Source organism: Urocampus carinirostris, chromosome 12, assembly GCF_059441175.1.
Source record: "Urocampus carinirostris isolate Australia breed hairy pipefish chromosome 12, RoL_Ucar_1.0, whole genome shotgun sequence".
Taxonomy (NCBI): Eukaryota; Metazoa; Chordata; class Actinopteri; order Syngnathiformes; family Syngnathidae; genus Urocampus; species Urocampus carinirostris.
The window spans coordinates 15,133,710-15,161,557 of NC_142360.1; the positions used below are offsets into that span (position 1 = coordinate 15,133,710).

The 27,848-nt window shown below is 38.8% G+C and overlaps 1 protein-coding gene and 1 long non-coding RNA gene across 3 annotated transcripts in view; one reads left to right on the plus strand and one right to left on the minus strand.

The window, feature by feature from the left end:
• Positions 1 to 27,848, plus strand: part of LOC148355042 (insulin-like growth factor-binding protein 3) — a 47,578-nt gene that overhangs the window by 9,823 nt on the left and 9,907 nt on the right. The window contains exons 2-4 of one of the 2 annotated variants that reach the window (XR_015852305.1): positions 2,203 to 2,444; positions 3,512 to 3,631; positions 23,580 to 24,036. Coding sequence is in view for 1 of the 2 variants with exons in the window: in XM_088350432.1 (XP_088206558.1) it covers positions 2,203 to 2,444; positions 3,512 to 3,631; positions 23,580 to 23,705 (488 nt within the window). In the remaining variant the exon portion in view is untranslated. Of the gene's footprint in view, positions 1 to 2,202; positions 2,445 to 3,511; positions 3,632 to 23,579; positions 27,109 to 27,848 lie in introns of those variants that run through there. The other variant, XM_088350432.1, reaches the window with a different exon arrangement.
• On the minus strand, positions 1,855 to 24,041 carry LOC148355043 (uncharacterized). The gene is made up of 3 exons (XR_015852306.1): positions 23,955 to 24,041; positions 2,361 to 2,417; positions 1,855 to 2,268 (listed from the first exon to the last, which is right to left on the minus strand). It is a non-coding gene; the product is annotated as an uncharacterized LOC148355043 (long non-coding RNA).

A 27,848-nucleotide genomic window follows, 5' to 3' on the forward strand; every position in this document is an offset into this window, starting at 1 on the left:
AAAATACATTTAATTTGGCTCTGCTTCCCCCCAGACCAATCAAACTTGATCTGCATGATCTTGTTGCAGGTTTTAGGATAACTTGTTGATAACTTGACCTTTGACAAGCGTCCTACAAATGTAGGCACCTTTGTGTTGGCGATGCTTAACTGTGTGTGCATTTGTGAGGACCTTCACACAGGGGAAAACTCTCACTGGGAACAATTTAGACTGAGTGCAACCCTTTTTAATTGATTCAAGCAAGTAGACTTTTGGTGAAACTTTTGGGTTCTTCGTCTGCATGGCAACCATTGTACATACAAACTATTTCTTCTTAACATTTGAATAGTTTACAGTATGTGTGCACGCAATGATCAAACTTCACCAACAAGTGTGTGCTTGGCGGAGAGCGCGCTCAAATATTGTGCACTGTCATGGAAAACGGAGTCAAGTATCAGGAGTTACATCTGATTTGGGAAGGACATTTTTGACCAAAATAGATCATACAGGAGGCCATGAGCCCACATTAAATTTTGATGGGATGATCAAAGATATTATAGTTTTGAATTTACAGTTTGAAAATTACGTTTTTTAATATTTTAAATAGGCTTGAGATAAAAGAATATTAAGTAAAAAAACAATAAAACAATACTAGATCCTCATGTGTTTATATCCAATACATTGTATCCATGTATAAAAAGCAAACACAGATGATTTCTTGAATTAATACTACTGAGCTTCATGGAGACTTGGCTCTCATTGGCTGCCATGTAACTCCAACTCGGGCGGTGTGCGTGTACAAACAATGGCTGGTGCTACAGCTCCTGTCATCCCATTTTCTTTTTTATTGTTTGGTTTCTTCTTTATATAATTATTTTATGACTGATGAGGTTTTAAAAAAGGAGAGCCAACAAGTTTGGAGAATGTCTACATTTATTTCTTTTTGTATGAAAATAAAACATTGGATGAAGAAAATCTATGAAAATGATCCTGGGTTATAACAAAAATATGATGCTATGCTTTCTAAACTACTGTTAGAGGCATGCAAAGTTTTTTCCAAAAATTGACAAAAAAAAAACCTAAGTATTTTTATTATAAAATTCAATTCACTGCAGTTTTTTAACTTTTGTAAAATGTTCACCTAGTATTGTTCAAATACAAGTCAAATTGCTTTCAACATATGTACATAATAAAATGGCTTACTTTAGTGGAGTCAGTCATGGGAGACAGGTAAGATACAGTTATAATAGAAATATAAAATTGAAAATATAGTAAATGGTTCTAATTATTTAGTGTTAAAGTTCTTTCTCATTTTACTTTTTGATTTTCCCTTTAAAAATCCCCAAAATTTTACATTATTTTATGAATATGGCGTTTTCGTAGTACAGTTGTTAGCACTTGTGCCTAACACGCAAAAGAGCCCTGGTTCGAGACATGGTAGAAACATTTCCTGGCCTGGAAAGGGATGGGCTCCACCAGACTGTACTTTCCCAAGATACACCAGAGGAAGTGGTGCCCCTACAACCGTATTGGTTGAAGGATCCCACCATCAACCAAACTTTATGAATATTATTGATACTATGACTGTACTGAGCATCTGCAAATGAAGATGAGGCACGCAATCCTTTTGCCTCATTGCAGAGGGCAATACTGAGACAAAGGATTCTGATTGGGCACACACATTAGCCCCAAACAATATAACTTAGTGATAGTATTGGCAGGCTAACAGCAAGTCAAGACACCCATTATTTGTTTTCTTGTTGCATGGACTTTCTTTCATAATGGAGGCTTACCTTAAGTATCCATTGACGACTTTTATCCTAACAGAGAGGCGCATAGAATTCATAGGTGTCAGGTTAATACATATTTTGCCATGCAACAGTATACTGGTGTATATTACCCTCTAGCTCTGCCAATCTAATGATTAATAAGACATAGTTTAACTTTTTGACTGTTTTTTTGACTTCTGACTGGGCCTCGCCAGAGACAAACCCCACAGCACGTCACTGGTTTGTTAAGGTTTGTTAAATTGTTAAATATATACTTTCATACGGAAATGCCGTTTTCCCTCCGAGCACTTACTCGCCTTCCAAAGCATTCGTGAATCAACAAAAGTGCCCCACAAGCTTAGATCGAAGCTTTAATGTCAAATTTTACGGCGGTATCCTAAAAGCATCCTGTTCTGCGATGTCCGTTAATGCATTTTCCATTTTGATCACGCAGACCATGTCCCAAATCAGGTGGACGAAGGGCCTGCCAACAAGACGGCCACTATGAGCGTGTTGTCACCTGTTAAAGGAGGGCAAAGTGGAAGCGTGATGGACACCAGGCCTCCGTTACACAACAAGCTGATAAAGAAAGATCAGGACAGGAAGACTCACAGCTTCAAGGTGGAGTCTGTCCCCGAGGGACCCAACACGGATACACAGAACTTCTCCCTGGAAAACAAAAGGGAGACTGAATATGTAAGTTATATACATATACGTTTTTATTTAAGTGAAATGCAATACTATGTGGCATCAAAAACGTCTCAACCTGAATAATAAAATGCAGATTTTAGCTCCAATATTTCCACTTGGGCTACAGTTCGAAATCTTTTACAGGAAATGGCTCCGAAGCCTTTATGGACTTTGTGCAATTTGCAAATTTGTTACTTTTATGGTGACCTTGTTTACGCAAAACAAATGTCTTAATATATATATAAGTTAGTCGTGCAAGATTACTTTCGTAGAATAGTTCATACACAATATTCTCTAACAAGAGTGAAAAAATTAATTTCTGTAAATACAGCTAAAGATAAAATATATTTAAATAGGAAAGATACACATACAATTAGTTTATAGTAAAATAAAGTTTATAATTGGCACAACGTTTTTCCGATTTTTTCTTTGCCTGTTGAAAAAAAATACTTAATTTTTCATTTCAAGAAATATTTTCCGCCAAAAAAAACGCATTATGAGTAAATATATCTTTATTTAACTATAAAATAGTAAAAAAAAAAGTATCTTAAAATTGTAGAAAAATATAAATTAGATGACTTGAATTAAACACTTGACAGGTTTTTCTCAATTCAGTTTTTGGGTGTTGTCTTGAGAGCCCTCAAAAAAGAAATAAATAAAAAAATCTCAAACGTGTCTTATCCAGCAAGTTTCTCATTTTAAGAAATATTTTCTGCCAATATCCAAAGAAAAATACAAATTTTTGAGTAAACATCTTCTCATTTTACTGGAAAAATAGATAAAATATCCTAAAACAAGGAAAAAATACTTATAATTAACTGGAATTTGCATTCATAGTGCCTGAGTTAGTTCTGATTAAATGTAAGATCAGGCCTTAAAATTCCAGCCCGACCCAGCCGAAGCCCGACCAACAAACTTGATTTGCAAAATGCTCCGTTGTACCGTGAATCATCAAAGTTGGGATGTTTTGAAGAACAATTTGAATGGGCAATTAGAAATCTCGATGATGTAGTTGCACAGAATGCGCAATATGTGACTTATGTCAAGCTGACGTATTCGTCATGTCTGTGCAGGGCCCTTGTCGACGGGAGATGGAAAGCATCCTAAATAGCCTCAAAATCAGAAACGTGCTCAACCCGAGAGGCTTCCGCATACCCAACTGTGATCGAAAAGGCTTCTATAAGAAAAGACAGGTGACTAACACCTGCCCTCCCCCCTCTGACAAAACACACCTGTAGACGTACAAATAGACCCACCGCATGCCTGAACACTTCTATGGAATCCTCACTAACTCAGCTCACCCACCCACACGTGCACAATCCCCCTTTTCTGCTGCTCGGGTTGCCTTGACAGCCACATAAACACTATATTATCACAAGGGCTACAACCATGTATTACTCCAGTCAGTGCAGCCATCTGACTCACAGCTCACAGGAAATGAGGTCGGTCAGGTGTGTGGTGTGGGACGAATGTGGGGGGTAGCCATGCAAGAATGCGGTTTTGGAGCGTGTGTGGCATGGTCCTTGTGGCAGCGGGGGAATGTATGGATGGCGCTCAATTGGCGTGGGAGCTGTGGGCTTCTGTTGGGGAGGCAAAAAACAAATGGTGGTTAAGTTTTTCTTGTCTGTGGTACAGGTCCGGGCCACCCAAAGTCAAAGCATCAGTAAGGTAGTGGCCAGGAAACAAGGATGCTTAAACTTCTTGGCCGAGGCTTTTTCGATGCACAAATGGCACACTTAGACCCCTTTGCTACTTCTACTACTTAAATGTGGGGTGCGTCGTTTGAGGTGTCCTTGAAAAGTTGAACTATTTTCTCTATTAAGTATGTGTTAACGATGCCCAATTGAGTTCAAAGAGCCCTTATGATTATTGCCCACCACACCTTATTAGTGCCTGAAACATTCCTAACTACAACAGTAACTTACACAATGCTTGTTTACTTCCCGGATTTAGTGATTTGCAAAAAGCTTAGTACAGTACACAATTTAACAGGCTACAAAATTCCTCATACAAAGTTTGCAATTAAATTCACAATATTGTTAAAATAGCCGTTGGAAACAGACTAATGCACAGGAAAGTAGAAGTTAATTTATTCTCCTTTTTTACTTGTTCAATAGTACCTTTTGGTTTGTTCAAGACTGCATTATTTGATACCACAAGTCACTAAACTGCTGGGAGTCAACACTGAGTCCGAAGACCAAGCCTAGTAATCAGAACTAGTTGGGTAGCAATGACAAAATTTAGCAGTTTCCTGAAAAACTGTTCCGTTTGTGAGCATTGTTGTGAGGATGGGTTTATAATTAAATTTAAGTAAAGTGTAGGAAGTGTAGTAAAAATAGCACTTGGAACATACACAGACTATTCAAGTCATGTTTTTTGTAAAGCCATTAATCACAAGATGTCTCAAATGGCTGTACAGACTACAGACTACCATTACACCATCAGCTGATCTGAAACAATACGAGGGCAAGGAAAAACTCATTAATCTCAACATGAGGAAAATGAAGAAACCTTGAGAAGGGTCACACATGAGGTAGTCCACTTTCCAAGATGACTAAGTTGCAATAGATATGTCAAGGGCCTCAACAGACAATACACATACATCTTCTTTATACAATATCGTAATTACAGAATGTCCGGTTGTCAGCTTCCTGTTCCAAAATCTTGACCGATGCAGCAGGTTCTAGATCAGGTCTAAGTGCTGGTACAATGGCTCAAAATACATGCACCGTGACACAACCAGGCTTTTTCTTCTCCCTTAAGAACAAGAAGAAAAGACAGGACTACTGCAAAACAAAGTAGAAGTTATGTTACCCCATTTTTCTACAGTTTAATAGTGCCTTATGTTTTGCTACATTATTTTAAATCATAAGTCACAAAACTGGTGGGATTCGACACTCAAGTCAAGTCAAGTCAAATTTATTTATACAGCCCTTAATCACAAAAATGTCTCAAAGGACTGCACAGGATTACAATGACACAATTACCTGATCTTAAACCAACATGCGGGCAATGAACAACTCAAAACCTCAGCGTAAGGAAAAAGAGAAACCTTGAGAAGGGACCTCACAAGTGGTATCCCCCTTTCAGGAAGACCAGGGTGAATTACATTTAGCATTACAATACACAAACATAGTAAACACTAGGTAACATGTTGAAAATTTGTCCGGAAAGTGCATGACAGCAGCGACGCCCCCAGCCTGTAAACTAGCCACTGAGACACTAAGTCCAAATACTATGGCTGGCAATCACAACTAGCAGGGTGGCAATAACAATATTCTGCAACAATTTTTGAGTAATAATGAAAAGTAATCAATAATTGGTATTTTCTTAAACATTTAACAATGATGTGGTAAGAAAAGTAATCAGCAAGCCTTAAAAAAAGCAGAAGTAACCTAAATTGAAATGGAAATTGTAGAAAATTGATCATGAAAGTAACAATGATGGAGACCTAAAAATCAAAAATGTGTAAAATCCAGGTTAAATGTAATGACCGGTTGTAGATCCCTGTTTATTTTTAAGAACGGCGGACACACAAAGCACTTCATGCCCAAACGATATCAATTTGAGGAAAAGGCAAGATCCAAACTTTGAAAATGTAGTCTGGAAACAGGTCTAAGTCACAAAACTGCTCTACAGTCTCAAAAAAGTGTTAAATTCAGATGAAAAGGGATGTCATATAAGGTAACCTTTTATGTACACGTTTTAAGGTTCACTTCAGGTTTGAGGCATTTTTATTTCGCACATAAGTTTGTATTTGTTTTCGTCTGCACTATCGTAAAACGATATCCTGCGGTCTTTTTTTTTTAACTGTCTTGAAATTGCTTGTTCTGTGGTTCTTGGCTAGTATTTGCCCACCTAAGTAGAGTACGGTGTCAAATAAGGTGACTTGAATATCTCCCTGGTCTTTGTTTTTGGCAGGATTTCTCCGAACACGATACCCGGTCTGAAATAGCCTGAGTCACGATCGGAAAAAGGTGGTCAAAACAATTACTGAAGGGCGCGCGCGCAACACAAACACGCTGTCGTAGGGTAGCGTCGCTCTTTCCCAAAGTGGCGTTTTCCTCGGCTTGGCACAAACAAGAGTCTTCCTTTTTCTTGTGTCAACAAATAGCCACCAGGAATGTGTCAGCTCCGGCGCTAGTCTGTGTGAGTGGAGCAGTGTGCGAAGTCTTATCGGCCTTTACTTATTTACAGGCTGGGGTGTGCGGTGTTAAATCCATCCAAGGGAATGTGTCTTCACGGTGCGCTCTAGATTTATGACCGGAAACAGGCTGAAAAGGAGACCGTGTGAACCGTCTAGGGTGACAATACTGTGAAAAGAAGATTGCACGGTAGGGGGGGCAGAAAGGGGGGAGAGGTTTCTAGGAATGGCCTGAGCTGACTCAAAAAACAACAACAAAAAGGAACTTAACCCTCTAATAAGAGGAATTCAAGACACATTGTTGGGTTTCCATTACTTTTAGTTTTGCGCATTATGCAATGTGTGTAGGAAGCAAACTGGGAATGGAAACGCATGGAATTGGATATAGCAAAACATTTTATGCTCACATTAGGTGCTTTTGGTAATACTCTTAATGGATGGTGCTTAATACTCATCACTCTTCAATTCAAACACTTAGAAGTAAAAATTGTTCTTGATCAAAATGATGAAAATATGGCCAGACTTTTGAGAAATACTTCAATTGAAATATAGTGATTGAAATGTGAGACCTGTTGTTGTTTTTGTTGTTGTTTGTTTCGATGTGTGTGGTCAGCACCTTCTTCTTCTACGTCTTTTTTTTGTGGGCATTGTGTTCTTTGTGTCTACCAATTACTCTATTATTTACTAGAATATAAGGTACACCTAACAACCATTGATTAGGCAGATATGTTTACATCCGCCTTTTAACATGGTGCCTCTTATATACCGCATAATACGGTAGATAGGATTGGAAATGCATATAGTATTTAAACGTGTGCATTACTACACAAGGTTTTACGGTATACTACCATTTTTGTGCAATGATAGATCCATTGTAAAACATTGCTGACTAGAATCACAAACCGTTGTATTGAATGGGAATCAAACTCACGTCATGAAAGTGAGAGTGGTGACACCTAATCACTAGACCACAAGAGATACCAATATCATATGAATAGGCATTTGATTGTTTTTCTCATTATCGCACGTTTTTTAAGGTGCCAGAAATGGATGTTAGGGAATAGGCATACAAGAAGGTTGTCCTGAAATATATATAAATAAAGACGAAGTCTGATCCATCCCATTCACCAAAGACTCGTTTCGTAGTCGTGCTCTTTGGAGTTTATTTATCTTTCAGGCATCGTTCTGTTTTCTCAAGTTTTTAAAACAAGATATATTTTTTAACAATTTTTATTATTTGATTGATGAAATGGTTATGTTTGTGAAATACAATCAAGAAATATATGCGCAGAACAAAGGGGTTGCAAATGGGGTAGGGAAGGAGATTGTCCCCTCTGTTGAACTAAAGCTTTAAGAAAAGTGGATCCATTTTGCACATTGCTTTCTGTGAATTTCTGCCTTCAATCCAAGTGTCTTAAAGGGACAGTGTGCATTATTTTTTTTCTCGATGTAGCTCTATTGGTAGTGCAGCCGAAAATGAGTGCTAAAAAGTACAAGGAAAAATCCAAATTATAAAGACTCAAAGTGACCAAGACGCACTATTTTACTTCTTATTTATTTTATTTTTTGTTGTTGTTGTTTTGGGTAGCTGTAGCAGCAAGATGGGAGACAACTATCTCGACTCCCTCTGGGTGAGGTTCAATGTTATGTAAAATAAATGCAAATTTTTCGAGCTATGCGCATTTAAGAGAATGTATGTTTATATGATAGTTCATTTATTTTTGCTCATTATTTAAATTGTTTTTGTTGTAGTGGAATTAAGTTTTCTGACCAGTGGAAATTGTTAGATAACACACACTGTCCCTTTAAAGCACAGGTGTCAAACAGGCGGCCCGCGGGCCGGATCAGACCCGCTAAGGGATTGAATCCGGCCCGCGAGACAACACTCAGAGAAGCGCAAGGGAAAAACAAGTTACAGGTTGAAATATGTCAACTTGATGTTGCCAAAGCCAGGTGCCTCTCGCAAAGACACTGTACTTGTATTTATTTATCTCTCTCTTTCTCTCTTTCTCTCTCTCTCTCATTCTCTCTTTCTCTCTCTTTTCCACCCCTTTTCTCTCTGTGTCTTTTAATCTCTTTTGCTCTAACTTCCTTTTTTCCTTTTCTCTCTTTTGTCTTTCTCCCTACCCTTCGCCCTTTCTTTTCTCTTTTCTCTCCTTCTGTCTTTCTATTTCTCTTTTTTATCTATTTTATCTATTTCTTTCTTCCTCTCCCTTTCTTTTCCCCCTCTGTCGCGATTTTTTATCTTTTGTTTCTCACGCTTTCTCCCTCTCTCTTTTTCTTTCTTCGTCCCGCCCTCTCTCCTTTTCCCTCTGTCTTTATCTCTCTTTTTCTTTTTCTTTCTCTTTAATCTACTAGTCTGGCCCCCGACCGAATGTTTGTTCTATCGTGTGGCCCCCGGGTTAAAATGAGTTTGACACCCCTGCTTTAAAGCAACAATTCAAATTATAAAATACATTAAAGGTGAATCAAAAGACAAATAATGAAAATCTATTTCAGAAAATATTATTGCTTTTATGTGAAAAACACTTTTTTTTAGTTTCATTTTAGAAACATTTTATAAATGCCCCACAAATTGCAATAAATACCTGTCACATGACAGAGCCACTACGCAAATCAGGTTGACATGAAACAGTATCATGTCGAGACATTTATGTCACCCTCCCAACATTTTTTACACGTTGTCTTCACCATGTGCTTCTGCACCTTTGCAATTTCTCAACGTCTTGCAAAGCCTCAAACCTCTCACAATCTGCATTCTACAGCAAAAGGCCAAATGGAGCCTTGCAGACCCATGTAGTCACCACAAACCCAATATAATTATGTATCTTGAACTGGAAGGATGATTTCACACTGCTCTGTGTTATTTCATAATAGCATTTTGATATTTTATTGCTTGCACGGTAGGAGATGTGTAAATGTTGCTTCCTTGTATCCCGTTTCCGCTTTTCCACAACTTCCCAGACCTGCCTTGTGTGTTCTCTGGCCTTCATGAAGTAGTTTCTTCTCAGAATGGTCTCCATAATTTTGTCTGATATTTGATGACACACAGATGCACTCTGTTTGCCATTGTTAGTCATTTAAGTCAACATTGGATTATTCAAAAGTCATCAGGAAACTTCTGGAGTCAGTTAGCTGAGTGGAGGGAACACAGGGAGCAACATTTTTTGCAACTCCTACTTTTCATTTGTGTATTGTAAATAGAATATAACCAGCTGTATTCATTTGGTTCCACTTCACAATTGTGCCTCACATGTTGCTGACATTTTTTTTTTTAGTTTTATCCTCAAGTTTGAAGACTGATCTGGTTATGTGAGCAAAAGTTTTTAGGGGTGGCAATACTTTCGCTAGGCAGCGTATCTGACAAATCTGATGAATAGTGAAAAAAATAAAATGTCAATCAATCAATTAATAATATATAACACTATAAAACCCTCACTTGAACTCTAACTCTGTGAAAACCAGCTTTGCAAACCCTTCTTCAAACCATATCCTGCTTATAGAAGGGAACATAACCATTTCTTTCTGAATATAACTACTTGCTGCCATTGCCTGCGGTGAATGGAAAAACGTGCCACGTGCAACTTGTTAGTTTAGCAGTTTTAAATGCGAGTTTTAATGAAGTGTCAGTCTGTGTCTCGCTGGTAATCGGAGTGCCCCAGGCGAGGTCTGAGCTGTGTTAGTCTACCTTGGCTAAAGAACAAGCTATTTTTAGCTGGAGTTCAATGAATTGCTTCAGTATCCCGGTTGAGGCCGTGCATAGCCTGTGCTGACCCATTCATTACAGCCATCAGCCTTTAACTGTCTGTCGTCCTGTCTGACACATGCACACACACATGTTCTCTCACTGGTATTCATTCAAGAGAAGGGGTGGTAAAGCTTGGGCTTGTGGATCACATGCCCATCAGGATTTCTCACCTGGGCTGCCACACATGTGTTGAAATATAATGAACATATGCACAAAATGGTAAGAAAGAAAAAAATATACCAATGGTGCCAGTCTTGTTCAAATTCATTTCTATATTTTCTTTACTTGCTATGTTTATCATACATTTATCTTATTTATCAAAATGATTATTACGGGCAGCACGGCATTGCGGTGCTTAGCCATGTGCAGCACAGTTCTGAGGTCATAAGATTGAACCTTTTCTGTTTGGAGTTTTCATGTTCCGTTCTTGCGTGGGTTTCCTGCGGGCACTCCGGTTTCCTCCCACATTCCAAAAACATGCATGTCAGGTTAATTTGCCGGTTCAGTTTGTTCCTAAGGTTGAATGAGCAAGATAACTGGGATGGGCTCAAGCAGCCCCAAGACCCTACTGAGGATTAGTGGTGCAGATAATGGATGGATGGAAAATGTTTGTTACATTTAATGAAGAAAAAAACTTACGTACTAGCCATAGTGCATGCGTGTTATTATATTAAGTGCTTTAAAAAGGAACGTCATTTAATACTTTACACTAATATTAAGCGTTTCCAAACCAATTCGGTTCAAGTGTCACTGTAATATTTGACCAATAGATTTTATTGTATTGTATTGTCAGTGCATTGGAAAACAAGTGCTAGGAAGCACAAGGAAAATTACAAACTCTGGAGACTCAAAAGGACCAAACCGCCCCATTTTTCTCATATTTTTTTTGCACAGTCTTTCACAAAGTTTTTTTTATCCTTAAAAGTAAGATGGCAGACAATCATGTCAACTCCTTTCAGGTGACCATCATGTTATGTAAAATATGTTTTATTCTCTCAAGCTATGAGTAAAAAAAAGACATTTATAAGATAGCTCATTTATTTTTCATTGTTATTCAAATCTGGGCAGCACGGCAGCGGAGTGGTGAGCGCATGTGCGGCACAGTTCTGAAGTCATGAGATCGAACCTTCCTGTGTGGAGTTTACATGTTCTCCCCGTGCTTGCGTGGGTTTCCTCCGGGCACTCCGGTTTTCTCCCAAATTCCAAAAATATGCATGTGTGGTTAATTGGCCGGTCCAAATTGTCCCTAGGTGTGAATGAGAGAGTGAGTTGTCTGTCTCTGTGTGCCCTGCGACTGGCTAGCGACCAGTCCAGGGTGTCCCCTGCCCACTGCCAGAAGGCAGCTGGGATGGGCTCCAGCACCCCCGCGACCCTACTAAAGATAAGCAGTGCAGATAAATGATGGATGGATGTTATTCAGATCAGAATTTCTTTTATAGAGTTTTTTAACCACTTGAAGGTGCTAAATATTATACACAATGTCCCTTTAAAGTTATATGAAATTAAAATAAAATAGTAGTAATATATCTGTAACAATGTATTTTATGAGCCAAGAACTCAATGCATACCAATACAAACAGTGGCACGCATGCACCAAACTCATGTAAGCAATTGAAAATAAAAAGGTGAGCCTTGTATTTTGCAAAGACAATACAAATGTGTCAAGTACCTAATCATGTACTTTTATACGATAGTTCGGATATTTTTGCTTATTTTTCAAAACAATACTGTTATTTTGTTTTCTTTTCAACCCCTACTTCCTACTAAGTAATAGAAAATTCTCTTTTAAACAGTTTATTTATTGAAACACAAAATAAACATGGACTGCATAAATGTCTGCATATTTTCTTATTCCGAAATGCAGATCGTCGCTGCTATTCTTAAGGCCCGTATCTTTATTTTTTTGTCATTTTTCATTTCAGCCTGACTGGAATGTACGAAAAATGCAAAAATTAAAAACAAAATGATTAGACTCCTAAGAACTTTTCGGCATCATGCCACATTTAAGGATTCAAACTAGATAAAAACTCAAAATATTTTCTAAGAATCAACAACAGGTGAGACTCAATCGTGACAATAAAATAAATGTATTCAACATTTGGTGTCATTCTATCAAAAAAAAAAAGTGGACATTGCAAAAATATTGGCCACCATTGACTTAAAGCCCTCCGCACAGCTGGCGCCAACCGCGTGCAACGCCACTGCCATTTTTTTTCTGACGATGGCCAATGGCACCGCATATCAAACATGGTTGACGATTTTAGCGCTCGGTTGCCAAATTGTGTCGGTAGGGGGCGAAGAAAATCGCGACTTGACGCATGCGCTCTGAATACAAAACATTGTGGTGACGTATTTGACTGGAGTTTATCCTGCAGGAAGCCAATGGGAATGTCTCTGCATACAAAAGTTTCTGGCTACAAATACCTGAACGGTAAAGTATTACCTCTAGTTACGAAGATTGCCTGTAGTTATGAAGTCCAAAATACAGTATGCACTGCTATGCCCACAGTCTCCCGAACGTAAACGAACTAAGTAATCCCTTCAAATCTGCAACCCTCTTAACGCAGTTTAACACTTTGCAGTCAGCCCCAAAAGTTCAATATCAGGCTCGTCTGGTCAAGGCACCTTGTTCCCCATGTTTTTGGGGCATTCCGTGTGTCTTTTTGCAAATGCCAAATGGGCTTTTTCATAGTATTCTTTCAGAAAACGGCTTTCTCCTAAAGGGCAGATTTATGTAGAGTATGACTAACAGTTGTCATATGCACAGATTGTCCCACCTCACCAGGGCATCCAATGTTATCATGGTCCTCTTGGGTGCTTCTCTAATTAGTTGTCTCATTGTTTGGGCCGAAAGTTAAGAGGAACGTCCAGTTCTTGGGAGGTTAACTGTGGTTTTGTTCTCTCTTTATTTTGATATTAATGCTTGCACAGTGCTCTGGAGATGTGTAAATGTTGCGTTGGATCATTCAGAAGTCATCAGGGAACTTCTGGAGTCAGTTGGCTGAGCTGAGATAACACTTACTTTTCAGTTTTTTTGTTGTAATTATAGTGTAAACTGCTGAAATAGTTGGTTTCCACTTCATGATTGTGTCTCACATGATGTTGATTCTGAGAAAAGATTTTTAGCTTTTAAGTTTAGGTTTAAAGTCTGTAATGTGGTAATATGACAAAAATTTCTTGAGGGGTCAATACTTTCGCAAGGCACTGTGTTGCGGTTTCGAGACTACGTTGGTAGATATAAAAAAATAAAATCAAAATGTAATTTTCCTACTGGCCCTTTTGCCAAATTTTGAAACCCTATGAGGCCCACCACTCAAAAAGTTTACCCGCCCCTGTTTGGAAAGTAACCATTGTGCCAATGTTTCTTAAGTCCAAGCGTCCATGCACTGTTTTTTCTTCTGTTATTTAGCCTTCCACTGCCCTGGCATTGCTCTACTTGTTTGGCGCCGAGTCTTTCTGCACAACGTTGTGAACGGGACAACAGTTTCTGCGGCTTTCTGTGTACTCTTTCCGAGTTAATGTGTGTCTGTTAAGAGGAGGAGGAAGAGGCGGTGGCTTGAGGACGGCGGCCAGGTGCCTGCGTAGCCGGATTCGAGTCCTGCCAGGGCGGACATATTGGGTATGACTCAGAGGGATGTGTGCAAATGTATGTAGTAACCACAATTACTTTATAATAACCGGTCAAGCCAGACAGCTATTTGTACTGTCTCTCTCTCATGCCCTGTTCCGTGCTCAGGTTTTTAATTGAGCCTTTGTGCCCACTCGCCAGGCCATGTCTGCTCTTTGCATGGCAGCCTGTCGTGAGTTGAACAGTCAACATGTCTAAGAATATACTTTGTTATTTAGTTTTTTAATCTTCAGTCAACAGAAATTTTGCGTTATAGCAATTGCAACTTGATTTTGAACCTTACTTTAAATTAGAGGCAAGATCGGGCCTAAAATATTAAGCCCGACTCGACCCGAGTCGCGGGTATATAAACCCGAACGCGCCGGATTAAGTTTTTTGATAACCGATGTAAACACGAAAATGTACTTGCGTTTCAGCTAAATTACGCAGCTTGGGGTTTACTTCGGGCCGTGTCCCTCAAATCTAGTATGCAGTGCTGCTTTCTTGTCTCCCGTTTCATCTGGAGGGACTAAAAGCCTGACAAACATGGGTGCAGAGGTGCCTAATTTGTTTGGGTGTTTGGGCATTTGGGTCGACCATGGTCACTATCTATTCAAACACCTCCTCAACCTACTCACTTTATTACCCTCTGCACTATTTTCATGCCTGTTTGAATTTGCTTTATAACACACATCCTTGCTATCTAATGGCAAAGCATTGCTTGCAACAGGGGTCAAATATGAGTCGCGGCTGTGTAAGTGCTGAATTATAATCACTGGACCACCAGATGACATACAAAAACCCATTGGGTTTTACTTCATTATCATACTATCTTTAGTCATGGTAATTCATTTTGTTGTGCATTCCACATTTTACAATGAATTTGTCTTTTACAATGCTTAGAATAGAATAGAATAGAATAGAATAGAATAGAATAGAATAGAATAGAATAGAATATGGTTAGATGTAGAGTTAGGGTTTGGGATGCAAGGTAGGGCTTTAAAATGATTTAGGGTTCCGAAAATTGCCTTTAAAAGTCCTTAACAGGTGCTTGAACTTGGCCATGAAAAATATATACTAACCCTGGTTTGTCATATTTGACCACTAGATTTCATATGTTGTAGTGCAGAGGTCTCCAACATGGTGCCCACAGGCGTGTATTATTTGTTATTGCATTATCTGTTGCAGCCTGCTCATCCTGGAAGGAGGATTATCTTATGTGCAGTCCCTTCTCAAGGTTTCTTCATTCTCCTCATGTTGAGGTTTTTGAGTTTTTCATTGCCCTCATGTAGGTTCTAGATCAGGGGATGTGTAGCCCTTTGAGACTCCTTGTGATTAAGGGTGTCACAAATAAACATTAATTAACTTGACTTGACTAAAATAGAATAGAATAGAATTGTTGTTTATTTCTACTCTAAATGTAAATTATTTCTTTAAAATAAGTAAAATAATGTACACTTGGATAACACAAATCCTGTAACTACGGATGTTTTTTCTTATTGTATCCAAAAAATATGAAGTTAAAAAAGAAAACATTTTAAGTAGAAGGAGCAATGTCGCAAAAACGTATGTCTAAGTGCATCAAATATCTCCAAGACAAAACAATCTGTGAAATTTACTTAGTGTTTTCTGGTGTGTTTGCATGATGTGTCCCCACGGTGACTTGCCTTTGCAGGGATAATGCGAAATGACTCGCAACGTAGTGTTTACAGAAGTAAATATGGGCCAGTGTATAGGGGCTCATCTCTTTTATCATCTCATGTAGGAAGAGATAGAAGTGTTTGGTGGCAAGGAGGCATGGACTTTTCAAACCTTTCATTTTGAAAAGAAGTCTCTTGAAGAGGTTACTGTGGATAATAAATTAACTTGTAGAACACCGTAGTTGTATTACTAAATCAGCACGAATGTCCATGAAAAAGAATCAGAGAAAAATCGAAATGGCTTTAAAAAATCGGAGTTGGGTTGGCTTAAACTGCAGTCTGTACATAGTTTTTGTGTCATCAATTAGCATTAACTGCATGTTTGGGAAGAGAAAGCTATAGTTTATTTTAAAAATGGCTCAATGCATGTTAGCAGAGATTGAACTGTTCTGTGTAGCAAAAAAACTCAGGCCATGAAACAATGTTTACCTTCACATACAGCCTTGTACTAATGCACAATTAATATAAATACTGTAGTGTAAGTTTGGAGAATCTAACACTCAATTTAGTAGGGTCTGTAGACGTTGGGTCAAATTGGGTTTTCCACAAGAAAAGCTATGATAAAAATATTTCACTCTTCTCAAATATATTTTAGAAAATGCTACACAAAATAGGATCCAAAACTAAAAAAAAAAAGATTGATAATCTATTTGAAAATAAATCTATCTGTAATAATTTAATCCATAATTTGCATAGGCTGCACTTACATTGAAGAGAATGTGTTCTATCTGACTACTAAATGTCACTGCATTGCTCTGTAATTTTTCTCATATTTGCCAGCCTCTTGCTTGCATTTCTTAGACGCAATCAAATAAACTATTTTTTCATCTTTATTGGGGCATGGGTAGGCGGTTTGACTGTACTTCTTATTTTCACATTTTACATGCTCGTTCAACAAATAGAAACAAAAAAAGCCCACATGGATGACATCACTCTACACCACTCACCTATTCCTCCTACCTAATGTTTTCCGCCCCAAACAGCTTTGCTAAAATTAAGATGAAAGCAGATAGGCCCATTTGAAAATAAGGCATAAGGGCTCTTTAAAGTCAGTTGAGCATTGTTAAAACATACTCAATGGAGAAAATATATAATTTCCAACTGTTTTAAGGACACCTCTAACGACACATCTAACCTTTAAATGTTTTCCCCCCCATTATTTAATACGTGCATGTTTTTGACAGAAGGAGACACAAAAAGATTGAGATGATTGCTGAGAGTTCACAGATGAAAGAAAACTTGAGAGGAAAAGGTAGCCAAGCAACAGGGGGATGCACACAAACTCACACACAAACGTTCTCACTGTGTCATCATTAACCAAGGCCGAGGGACGCAATGTTAAGCTGCTCTCGTCCGCTGGGTCAGGTCTAAAAAAGGAGCTGGCCACAGAGTTGAGGGCACCTAGCGAGGTTACAGAGGAAGGGGGCAGGGTTTGTGCGGAAGAAGTCCAAAAAGAAAGAAAAAAGAAGAGGATAAAGTGGAGTTAGAAAAAAAATCCCACACACAATTAAAGTAAATAATGTTAGTGGAATGGTGAACGTTGGGCGGGTATACTTGCCCCCAGACTGCTGTTGGTTTGCTATTTTAATTGGGCTGTGACTCTATAAAGACGCCTTTGATCGTGCACTCAGTCTGCATGTACATGTCGACTATGCAGGAAACAGACACCTGGTCACACTCTAAAGCCTTACTGTGTCTCGCAGTATTGCCACCAACTAAACTACCGCAATTTCCATTAGGACTGTCAAGATCTGAACTGAGTTTACATGTTTAGAATTTGGACAATCCAGAAAGAGGTGTATCCTCCGTAGCTAAAAGGTTCCACCTCTCTATTTCAGAGGTTTTCTACCAAGAGATGGATGTGATAAAGATACTTTCAAGTTAGAAATGTCTCAAATATATATATATATATATATATATATATATATATATATATATATATATATATATATATATATATATATATATATATATATAGAGAGAGAGAGAGAGAGAGAGAGAGAGAGAGAGAGAGAGAGAGAGAGAGAGAGAGAGGGAGAACATGCAAACTCTTCACAGGAAGGCTTGTAGCTGGATTTGAATCAAGACGTTCTGATACTGTAGCGATTAACTTTGGCCACTAGTTTGCAATGACGACTATCTTTCTATGAAAATTAACTTCTCAAATAAGTATAAAATGACAAAATCAGTAACTTCAAATATGGTAATAATTTTGAAGAAAATAAAATACTGCAGGTAAAAGAAGATCACGTTTGAAAAAAACTTCATCCATGTAAAATCTTCTAGGAAATGAAAGACCGATGAAAATTACTTAAAGGTTGCTGCCGAATGTGAGGCATTGGCGTACCAACTGTTGGTTCATACATCTAATAAAGTCATAAACATTTGGAGTTACACCTTTAATCGGGACCTCATTAGCATTGTGATGATAATGCCGTAATCAACAAGAAATGTGTCGTTTCACCAAAAAAAAGCCCATTTTTTAATGGGTATTACTAAAAACAGTTTAGAAACTAACTTTTACCTGGCGAAAGAATGAGTGTCCCATCTTTCTTTTGGTAGTCTTTGTGTTTATATCTATCTAAAACACGATTTTCTTTAGTCCTTAGAAGATCGGTCATAATGCTCGTATTTGGCTGGCACTAGCACAGTATTCCCTTGGTTTTTGAGTTTAATCTGTTCCATAACCAATTGTATTAAGTGAGTTTCTGCGACGCAGGCTATTTATATTAGAGCATGCCACAGGTAATCCCTTGACTTTTGCACAATACTACGCACATGCAGCTTCCCTCATCCGGGTTATTATTATGCCACACAGCACTGTGGACTAGTTGGCTCAAGACAAATGACACACGCAAAGTCAAGTTTACTCAATAAAAAAACTCATGTGTTTTGGTTGTTTCCTCAGCGAGATTTCAACTTTATGTACGACCTCCACAGTGCAAATGCCAAAGGTGGATTTACTATATATATTGAATGCCACAGTTGTATCCACCTCCATGTAATGTAAGCCATGCATTCTGTAAAGCACACTCTTTAAAATTATTGGCTATAGCAAATAGCACACTTTTGGAGAAAACATTGGTTTTGGTGAGTCCAGTGTTAAATGTGAAAATGACGTCTTCGCTTGTGCTTGCCCCCAAGAATAGATTAATCACAAAAGGCATATAAATGGGGTTATTTATTACTAGTCATGTAAATCGGTTCGTTTAGATTGCTCCAATCAACATAGGACAGTTCACAAATTGTTTTGAGTGTCCCGGAGCTTGTAAAGTGACTCGTATTATTCTACAAATTGCGTTTCCATCTTTGAAACCTATTGATAGAGAAAATCTGCAGTGCACTGAGGACCCAAAAGTCAAATAGTGAAATGGCGAGGAAATATTATGTATCATCTTGTTTTTGTTCGGATAGGGTTTATTTAAAATCTTGTCTTTATCCTCTGCTAATTAGAATATTTTTACAAGGTTTCACTTTTTATTAGATTTTGTTCTGATCTGATTCAGACTTAGCAAAACGCCTGGCCAGGTGATTAACACTGCTACTGCACACAGACCTTGGCATGGTTGAGGTTCTGTGCTGATTTTTTAACTTAAAATTTTAGTTTCTCTACACTGGTTTCAAGGTGTACAAAAAATCAACATCAAAAGACAGACAAATTGGCACTTTTTAACATGACTTCATAATGACCTCCATGAACATTGCTTTTTTTTATTCTATTGCTGAAAGAGAAAGATTAGCAGGTGGTCCTTAGCTTCTACTAAATTAAGACAGACATTAGCCGCAAGAATTACAGTGCGCCAGAGTATTGCCGGGTCCAAGGAATTGTGTAATTCATCATGTTGAGCTCATAAAGTTGCCACTCTACAAATGTAGGGTCCCTGTGGGTGGGCCTTTTTTATATGACTGCAGAGGTCCATTATGTGGATGCGCTTGAGTTTTGAGTCTGCAAATAAATACATTGTATCCTCACAAAGAGGGAGGCCTGCCAGGATATCGTGTTGTGGGATGCCCTGCCCCATAGTGAGCATATTGTATAAGGGGTAAAGCACAGGAAAATAAGGTCAGGTTGTTATGTAGGAAATAAATAAAGTCTTATAAGGTTGTTATGAATGATGAGAGCTGAACTATTTCTGTTCAATCAAGCGGCGCACGCATCCCAGCTTTATATACAAACTTTGTGCAACAACATGTTGTTTGTCGACATGTGTTTAGGGGAGTGCATGCACACGCCCTCGTGCGCGTTCAGGCCATAATCATTTCCAGATGATTTTGAGTGTCTGCCAGGCACCCAGAATAGCATCCCTGGTTTCCCTGCAACCCTCCGCCTGGCCTTGGCAAATATTTTAGTAACGCTGTGTTTACCTTCACACTTTTTCACTCCTCTCTGAGTTTCTCATCACAAACCATCAATTTTAAGAAATAAGGATGATGATTTGCATGTTGCTTATGTTGTTTAAGGCCCAATTTAGATACAGTCACTACAGCTACATCAGTTTTAACCCTGTAAGGCCCTGTGTTTCCATATGGCTCTATCATAGTTACCACTCCCCAAGCATCTCTCACCGTTTTTTTTTTCTAAACACACCATTTATATTTTCAATAGTTCCTGTTGTACCTGCCCAGATTGTTATTGGACAGTTTTTGTGTTTATAAGTCAAGGCCTTTGGCCCTGGAGTCACAAACCCTCCAAAACTTCCATACCTCAATTTACCTTTCAGTACATTGGACTAGAGTTGCCCTAAACATGTTTTTTTTATTATTAAAATGTCTAGAGCATGTAAATATTTAGTTTCCATGAAATACAGTCAAAATGTGCGAAGTAGAGAATAGAATGTAGAGAGGAGTGGAATGTGTTTAAAATATGATTTGAGTTTTTGGGGTGGGGAAGATATATGCAACTGCTGGAATGTGAGGTGTGCAAATAAAATTGGTACATTCGTATGTTAATTAATGTTTTAATGCTTCCGTTTTAGAATACCAAAGGGAGGTCATGGATTCAGTGTGTTGAATGTGATTTCTGCTATCCAAGATGGTGACATGAGAATGTTAAGAATGCATTTTTTGGTAGTATTTCTCTATATTTTTTAGTAACTATTTTGACTTGTTTCTTTATTTGTTTTTATATCTAAAATTAATTGATTCTGTCCGTATTAAGTAAACAAAATAACAAAGAGAGGACGGACATCCTCTGGTGATGGGAGTGGGACACCGTTCAAAAAGCCATGTGCATGACCCAACAAGTCATGTGGAAACCCTCCATTGGATGTCCACAAGGACGTAATGGCACAATTCCCACTGAAAACAAATAAAGGACGCTGCAAGCATCGTGATAAAGGGTGCACCGTCCTGCAGTGTAGCAAATGGAATGTTTGCCTCTGCCTCACAGAAATAAATAAACGTTTTCTGAACTATCACTTAAAATAAGTGAGGTAGAAGCAGCTGAGCTTAGGGATTAAAAAAAGCAAAGTTATTCACTTTTTGGATTTGTTCTGACTATCAAATGTCTCATTCATAAAAAAATATATTACTGTATATAATGTATGGTTGATATTCATGTTATGCATTATACTGTCGGCAATCAGTCCTGCATAAAAACCCCTAGTTATTCGTCATATTTGTTCAGACAGGGTGAGTACAGGCACAGAAATCCTGCTCACCTTAAAGTCCAATGATGCCATTGGGCAAAATATTTTAAAAACTAACTAAACCACAATTTTTTTAAAAACTAATTTCTACATCAGACATTTCCTCTAAGAATATCTGATGTGTGAAAGCTTTTCTATTTCTGGACCTTACACGGTTAAATATTTACCTATTTGATGTAGACCACCTATGCCAAAATCAATAAGAAAGCCCATGAGAAGGGTTTATGAGGCCCCTGAGATGATCTTGATTTATTGTTGTATCATACATCAGGAATTTCTTCTTCTTGAAAAAATGATTGCCTGTTTGTAGTTCATTGGCGTTTGCACTTTAATGTATTTTGACCCTCTTATATCTAAAACATGTTTCAGTTTAGCAGCACGGCGGCACAGTGGTTAGCGAGTGTGCGGCACAGTTCTAAGGTCTTGGGAACCTCCTGTGTGGGTTCAAATCCAGCTCCAGACTTCCTGTGCAGAGTTTGTATGTTCTCCCCGTGCTTGCGTGGGTTTCCTCCGGGCACTCCGGTTTCCTCCCACATTCCAAAAACATGCATTTCAGGTGAATTGGCCGGTCCAAATTGTCCCTAGGTGTGAATGAGCTGTCTGTCCCCGTGTGCCCTGCGATTGGCTGGCAAGCAGTTCAGGGTGTCCCCTGCCCACTGCCCGATGCTTGCTGGGATGGGCTCCAGCACCCCCGCGAACCTACTGAGGATAAGCGGTGCAGCTAATGAGATGAGATGAGATCTTTCAGTTTGACTGAATAATAGAAAATGGCTATTAGTATTTTTTTCTTGATTAACTTTCGCGCACTTTTGCTGAAATAGAGACCTTTGGCTACTGATGGTGCATGGATAATACCAGCTGCTTTTATTTAATGTTCTTGTTAGGGGAATATTATATCAAGAATATTCAAGGTTACTGAGAGAGGCATAAAAAGTCTTTATTTATCTGAATCCTATTTTAATATAATTGTCTGTTTTTTGATAGGTTTAATTAGGTTCACAAGACTACATACATATTTTTAAACAAATTCAACATTCCATCAGTCCGGCCCTCGGCTTGTAGAGAATTTTTTTAAATTTGGCCCACCTTCCAATTGACTTTGAAACCTCTGATCTAGACAAAATTATTTGGTCGAGATCCGCGGGTAAAAGAGTAAAAAATGTATCCTTCAACCTGGATGATCACCATTTTTCATTGATCTTAAATAATCCCAAACCAACATAAATTGCTTCATAGAAACTTTTATTTAATAAAAATTGATCATCAAAAATTATTCAGTCAAGGAAAAACATGGTTTGATAACAACTTTAACACAAATCTAGCTCTTAAATCTACAAAAAGAACAACTCGTCTTACCTTGTGCCCAATTTGCATTAATGGCACAACTCATCTCATCTCATCTCGTCTCATTAGCTGCACCGCTTATCCTCAGTAGGGTCACGGGGTTGCTGGAGCCCATCCCAGCAATCATTGGGCAGTGGGCAGGGGACACCCTGAACTGGTTGCCAGCCAATCGCAGGGCACACAGGGACAGACATCTCGCTCGCTCATTAACACCTAGGGACAATTTGGACCAATCCACCTGAAATGCATGTCTTTGGAATGTGGGAGGAAACCGGAGTGCCCGGAGGAAACCCACGCAAGCACGGGAAGAACATACAAACTCCGCAGAGTAAGTCCGGTAGCTGGATTTGAACCCACACAGGAGGTTCCAAAGACCTTAGAACTGTGCCACACACGCGCTAACCACTGTGCCGCCGTGCTGCCCATTGCACAACTCATTAATCAATAATTAATCTTTGGTAATCAGCACCATTTATAAGTTATCTAAATGGAAAAATCCTGAATTCCTACCCTGTATTTCACAATTTCAATTTCAAACTAAACTAAAATAGAAAATAATCAAATTAATTGGATTTATAGCCCAGCTATACGGGTCATACCATGTCAGTCGAAGGGAAAGCTAAATCGTAACCAGCTAAAAATATCCTTTTTAAGACTCGATGCTTCTTTTCTTTGTGAACACAGACTCTTTGTCTTATTGGAGTTGTACAGAAGCTTAACCTACGTAGACCATACAGATGTAGCTCATTTATTAGAACTAACACATCCACCAGGATAATGCATCTTTATGAGAACTCTAATCTGTTTTCAAAATATTTGGCAAAATGTTTTTCTTTTTCTAGGCTGAGACATAAGTCAGGCCATGTTGAGTAACATCTGAAATGTGTGCGAAACTCAAAGTGAGGCAACCAACATGACCGAGACTCTACTTTTGCCACATGTCTTTGCAGTGTCGTCCATCCAAAGGCAGGAGGCGGGGATACTGCTGGTGTGTGGACAAATACGGACAGCCCCTTCCTGGATACGATGGCGGAGATCGGGATGACAAACTGTGTCACAACCGTGAAAGCCAATGAGGGAGCACAACTGACCGGACGGGAAGGTTGAAGGAAGACGGGCAAAAAAAGCACGAAAGATTGAAAGAGAAGGATAGGAAGATGGGCAAGGGGTGGATGGACTGTCGGTCACAACTACCCATTCTGTGCTGAGGGTTCCTTTGTTTATTTTCTAGAAAACGATCAAGCTAAAAGCTCAAAAACTTGGAGTAGCATCTGCACTATTTTACAAGAGAGAGTGAAAGAGAAATGAGGGAATTTTCTACTCACATTTAAAGGACTTCTTTGTGACTGCGACCCCAAAAAAGCAGCGCCCCCATATCAATGCGTGTCTGTCTGTGAATGTGCCGCGGTGAGTCTGTCAATGCTTGTCCTGATCTGTGAGCGTTTGCATCACATGTATGTGTGCACAGCTGCATGTTTGTGCAAGAAGTGGAGCAGTTTGTTTTCCTAAAATGTTTTTGCGTAAACACTAAACAGTACATCACTAAGCTAAGAGCGTCCATGTCCAGGCCCTGAAGCATTAAACAAAATCCAACCGCACCCCTCCTCAAAAAAAAAATCATTCTCAGGGTCCTTTTTGAAAGAAGGTTTATGGCAAGGCAGGGTATATTCTTCACGTTTAACACATTGCCAAGTAAGAGCCTTTACCGCTGTGTCCAACTTGTATGTTTTTGTGGAAACTGTAGTGGGGAAAGGAACACATGCAAATCGTCCAGTGGCAGTGCCTTAAATCAAACTTTAGCCTGCCTTTTCTCTATAAAAAACCCCCACCTCGGGTTGAATGTGCGCCACGCAGACAATTGCAGCTTAAAAACAATCATACAAATACACATAGTTGTATATAACTCACGGCTATTTTAATCGGCCGCGTAATGACATAACTGCTGGAACCAGATCTGCCAGGTGGTTATCAGACTTTTTATCTGAATAAACTACATTGGTGGCAACAAAAAAGACGGGACTTGGGTTTCGGGTTAGATATCATCATTGGAATGCTTTACAGTGTCAACCACCAAAATCGTATGTTGTTAGGCTTTGTACTAAAGACGGATGAGAAAGACAAAAAATAAATAAATGAAAAGGAGAATCCGTTAACTGGAAAACAGAGGAAAAAAAGATTATCATAACTTTACTGCTTGTTTATCCGGAAGTTCCACAACTAATCTCATTGGAAACAACGTTAACTAGATTATTATCAATGACAACAGAGAACAATCCTAAATCGAATTTTAAAAATTATCAGAAATAGCTTGCGACATTGCCAGAATGAAATACAGATACAAATATTGGCTCGCAAAAGACAAGATGAAACAAAACCCAACAATAACGCAAATAGAAACCAAAACCAATGGAACAACAACTTTCCGAATGTTCAGCACTCCAGATGCAGTGGCCTCTATATAATGTACGTACAAGCTACTCAAGATACGAGACATTCGAAATTCGAGATCCCTTTCGAGCAAAAAAATCTTGCCTGACATACAACAGAAAATCCAAGTTACGAGGATTTCCGGGCTAGGTCACTAGACAGTGCTGGGCGCTAGCATCAGCCTAACTCGAATGCTTTTACGAGGCTAGAAAAGATGAAATGGTGTCGTGTATTTTGTATCGGGAAAATTCGCTCGACATGCGAGTAATTGTAGACATTAGCAAAATCCGGGAAGAGATTATTCTTGTATGTAGAGGTATTACAGTCATTATTGAATATCAGCTGCAGGTTTCGGGCTATATGTCCCATGCACCTTCTAATCACGGTGCTCTGCAAGCAAAACAAAGCTGAGGGCCCAGGCAAAACAAAAGTTAATTGTGGGAAATCCAGTTACAAATTGCAAATGAAAACACATTAAAATTCCTGCAGTGTATTTGTGCCACTACAGATTATTCACCCCAAAAAGTTGTCAAGAGTACATACGTCATGGACTGTTGTTTTGTTTCCATCATGCTGTGCCTTTTCCAAATTGTCTTCACATGTTCCAGTGCAATTGAAGGGGTCATTATGTCCCCATCCCGTCTGTTGCCACCACTTATTCCTGTCCATCCGTAATCCTTCCCACCTGCCATCCGGGCATGCAAACCTTTTCGTCCCCTTCCCGCATCTCGTCATTGACCGTCCAAGTATTGGCTTTGTATTCGTGCCTAATCCCGTTCTGCTTTTCTTCTGACGTTTAAACATGACTCTTGCCTTTCGGTCAATGAACAGCATTACTTGGTGGAGGCTCCTTTTGCCATGGGAGCCCGGTGTGACTAGGTTGCTCCTCCACTGGTGCCAGCTGCCCCGATGCTACAAGCACAAGCACTTAAAGCACTTTAGCTGTGCAAAAGAAAATTGGGCCTATTTGCATCTGCGTACTTTTCTTTCCAGGCAATATAAGCTGTATGATATACTGTACTGTAAATTATAACCCTGGATGAGGAGGGCAGCTACAGAAGGAGAATAGAAAAATGGAAACTAGGACTTCCAGTTAAAGCCCCATAGAAATATTCCATTCAATGCAACTAACTATTTTCAATTTTTTTTTTTTTTTTATAAAACCTTGTTTCATCCATCGTATGCCAATACATCTGCAAAAGGTGGACGCAGTACCAAATACTCTGTCGTTGATAAAAAATGTTCCGAGACTTGAAAATTTGACAGGGTGCCGATAAATAATGTTACCCGGTAGCTCGGTAGCAAGATTTCGGCTGCACATTAACCTGGAACCAACGGCAAGCTTTTTACTCAACAACCTGTTGGTGCTACGTCCCGGCCATTTAAAAACTTGATGCGGGGGAGGAAATAAATTCAAATGTTTAAGCTATTTCCTCCATAGTATTTGTAAGAATGTCTTTTGATATACATATTGTTTCCTGGCCACTTCGTGTCCAGTTCTTCTAAATATGAATTATTTATCTAATACAACTATAAGCTGATCCAAAAAATTGTTTGCGTAATTTTGTCAATGATTTGTTAATTGCACAGCAAACTCTTAATCAGGGATGTCCAAATCTGGTCCTCCAAGGCCTCCATCTGGCATGTCTCACATTACAGGTGTTAACCGCAGTTGTTTGGATGTTAGCTGTTCTCCAATACCCCGAGTTTAAAAGATCAGGATTGTTTTAGACCCCAGGAGATCTTACTGATGGGCCAAATCATGTGAATCAGGTATATCGAAAATAGATAACCGATGACTAGATTTGGACACCCAGCTCGAAATGCTTGATGTATTTTAGGGAATATAATCACTACCTAATGATGTATTTGTAATCACCGGTTTCTGTTTGTTTGCTCATTTCTTAACTGCCTTTTCATCAGGCAACTTTGTCAGAGAGTGATTTCTGCACAAGTCACCCTTTGCCACAAAGGGCGGATCAGATTTTGCAAAGCTAATGCCTTTTTTTTTAGTTTTTGCTCAGTGCCAATGTTAAAGATCTTTGTGCATTATTTTGTTGCCAGCTTATTCCTTTTAAGTTGATTTTCTTTTTTTCCACTTTGTCTCAAGCATGCCTTGATACTAAACTAGAACCTCACCGGTATCAAAATATCCAAGCACGGTTTGCTTTGAAATATAACTCTATTTCATGTCAGTTTTCGGAATAAAACGTGAATATATTTTAAAAAGTATTTTTTATGTTTCCAATAAAATAAAATCAAAGAATCTTAATGACTGCCTCCCTTTTGGCTGACTATTTTTGAGGTTATGAATTGAGAGAAAGAATGTTGTGGTTAATATTCTGAAAGCTTAAAAGAGAAAACGTGAGTCCATCATTGGAGTGAAGTTTGATTCCTCCTGCTGCCTTTGAGTATGTGTTGACGTTAGCATTAGCAAAGTTGAGTTACCATAGACAGAGAGATACCCATATATCCTATAAATACACATAGAAACATAACACTGAGCATTATTTCAAATTCTGTTTGATTAATTGATGCTTTGAAGAATGTTAGATATACCATCGAATATGCTTCTTGCATCCTCCTGATTTTGCACACTACCTTCACCCACAACCTAAACATCTTGGCCATTAATTGGAACTCCGACTGCCGCCCAAAGCTTCGGTGAATTGAAAATTTGAATCATAGGAACTAGATTCAAGGTGCCGACTGAGTTTTAAACATCACTGCTCCAAAATACTAAGCTACACTTCCCTTTTTTGCTGTCAAATGAGGCATATTCTCCTCGATGC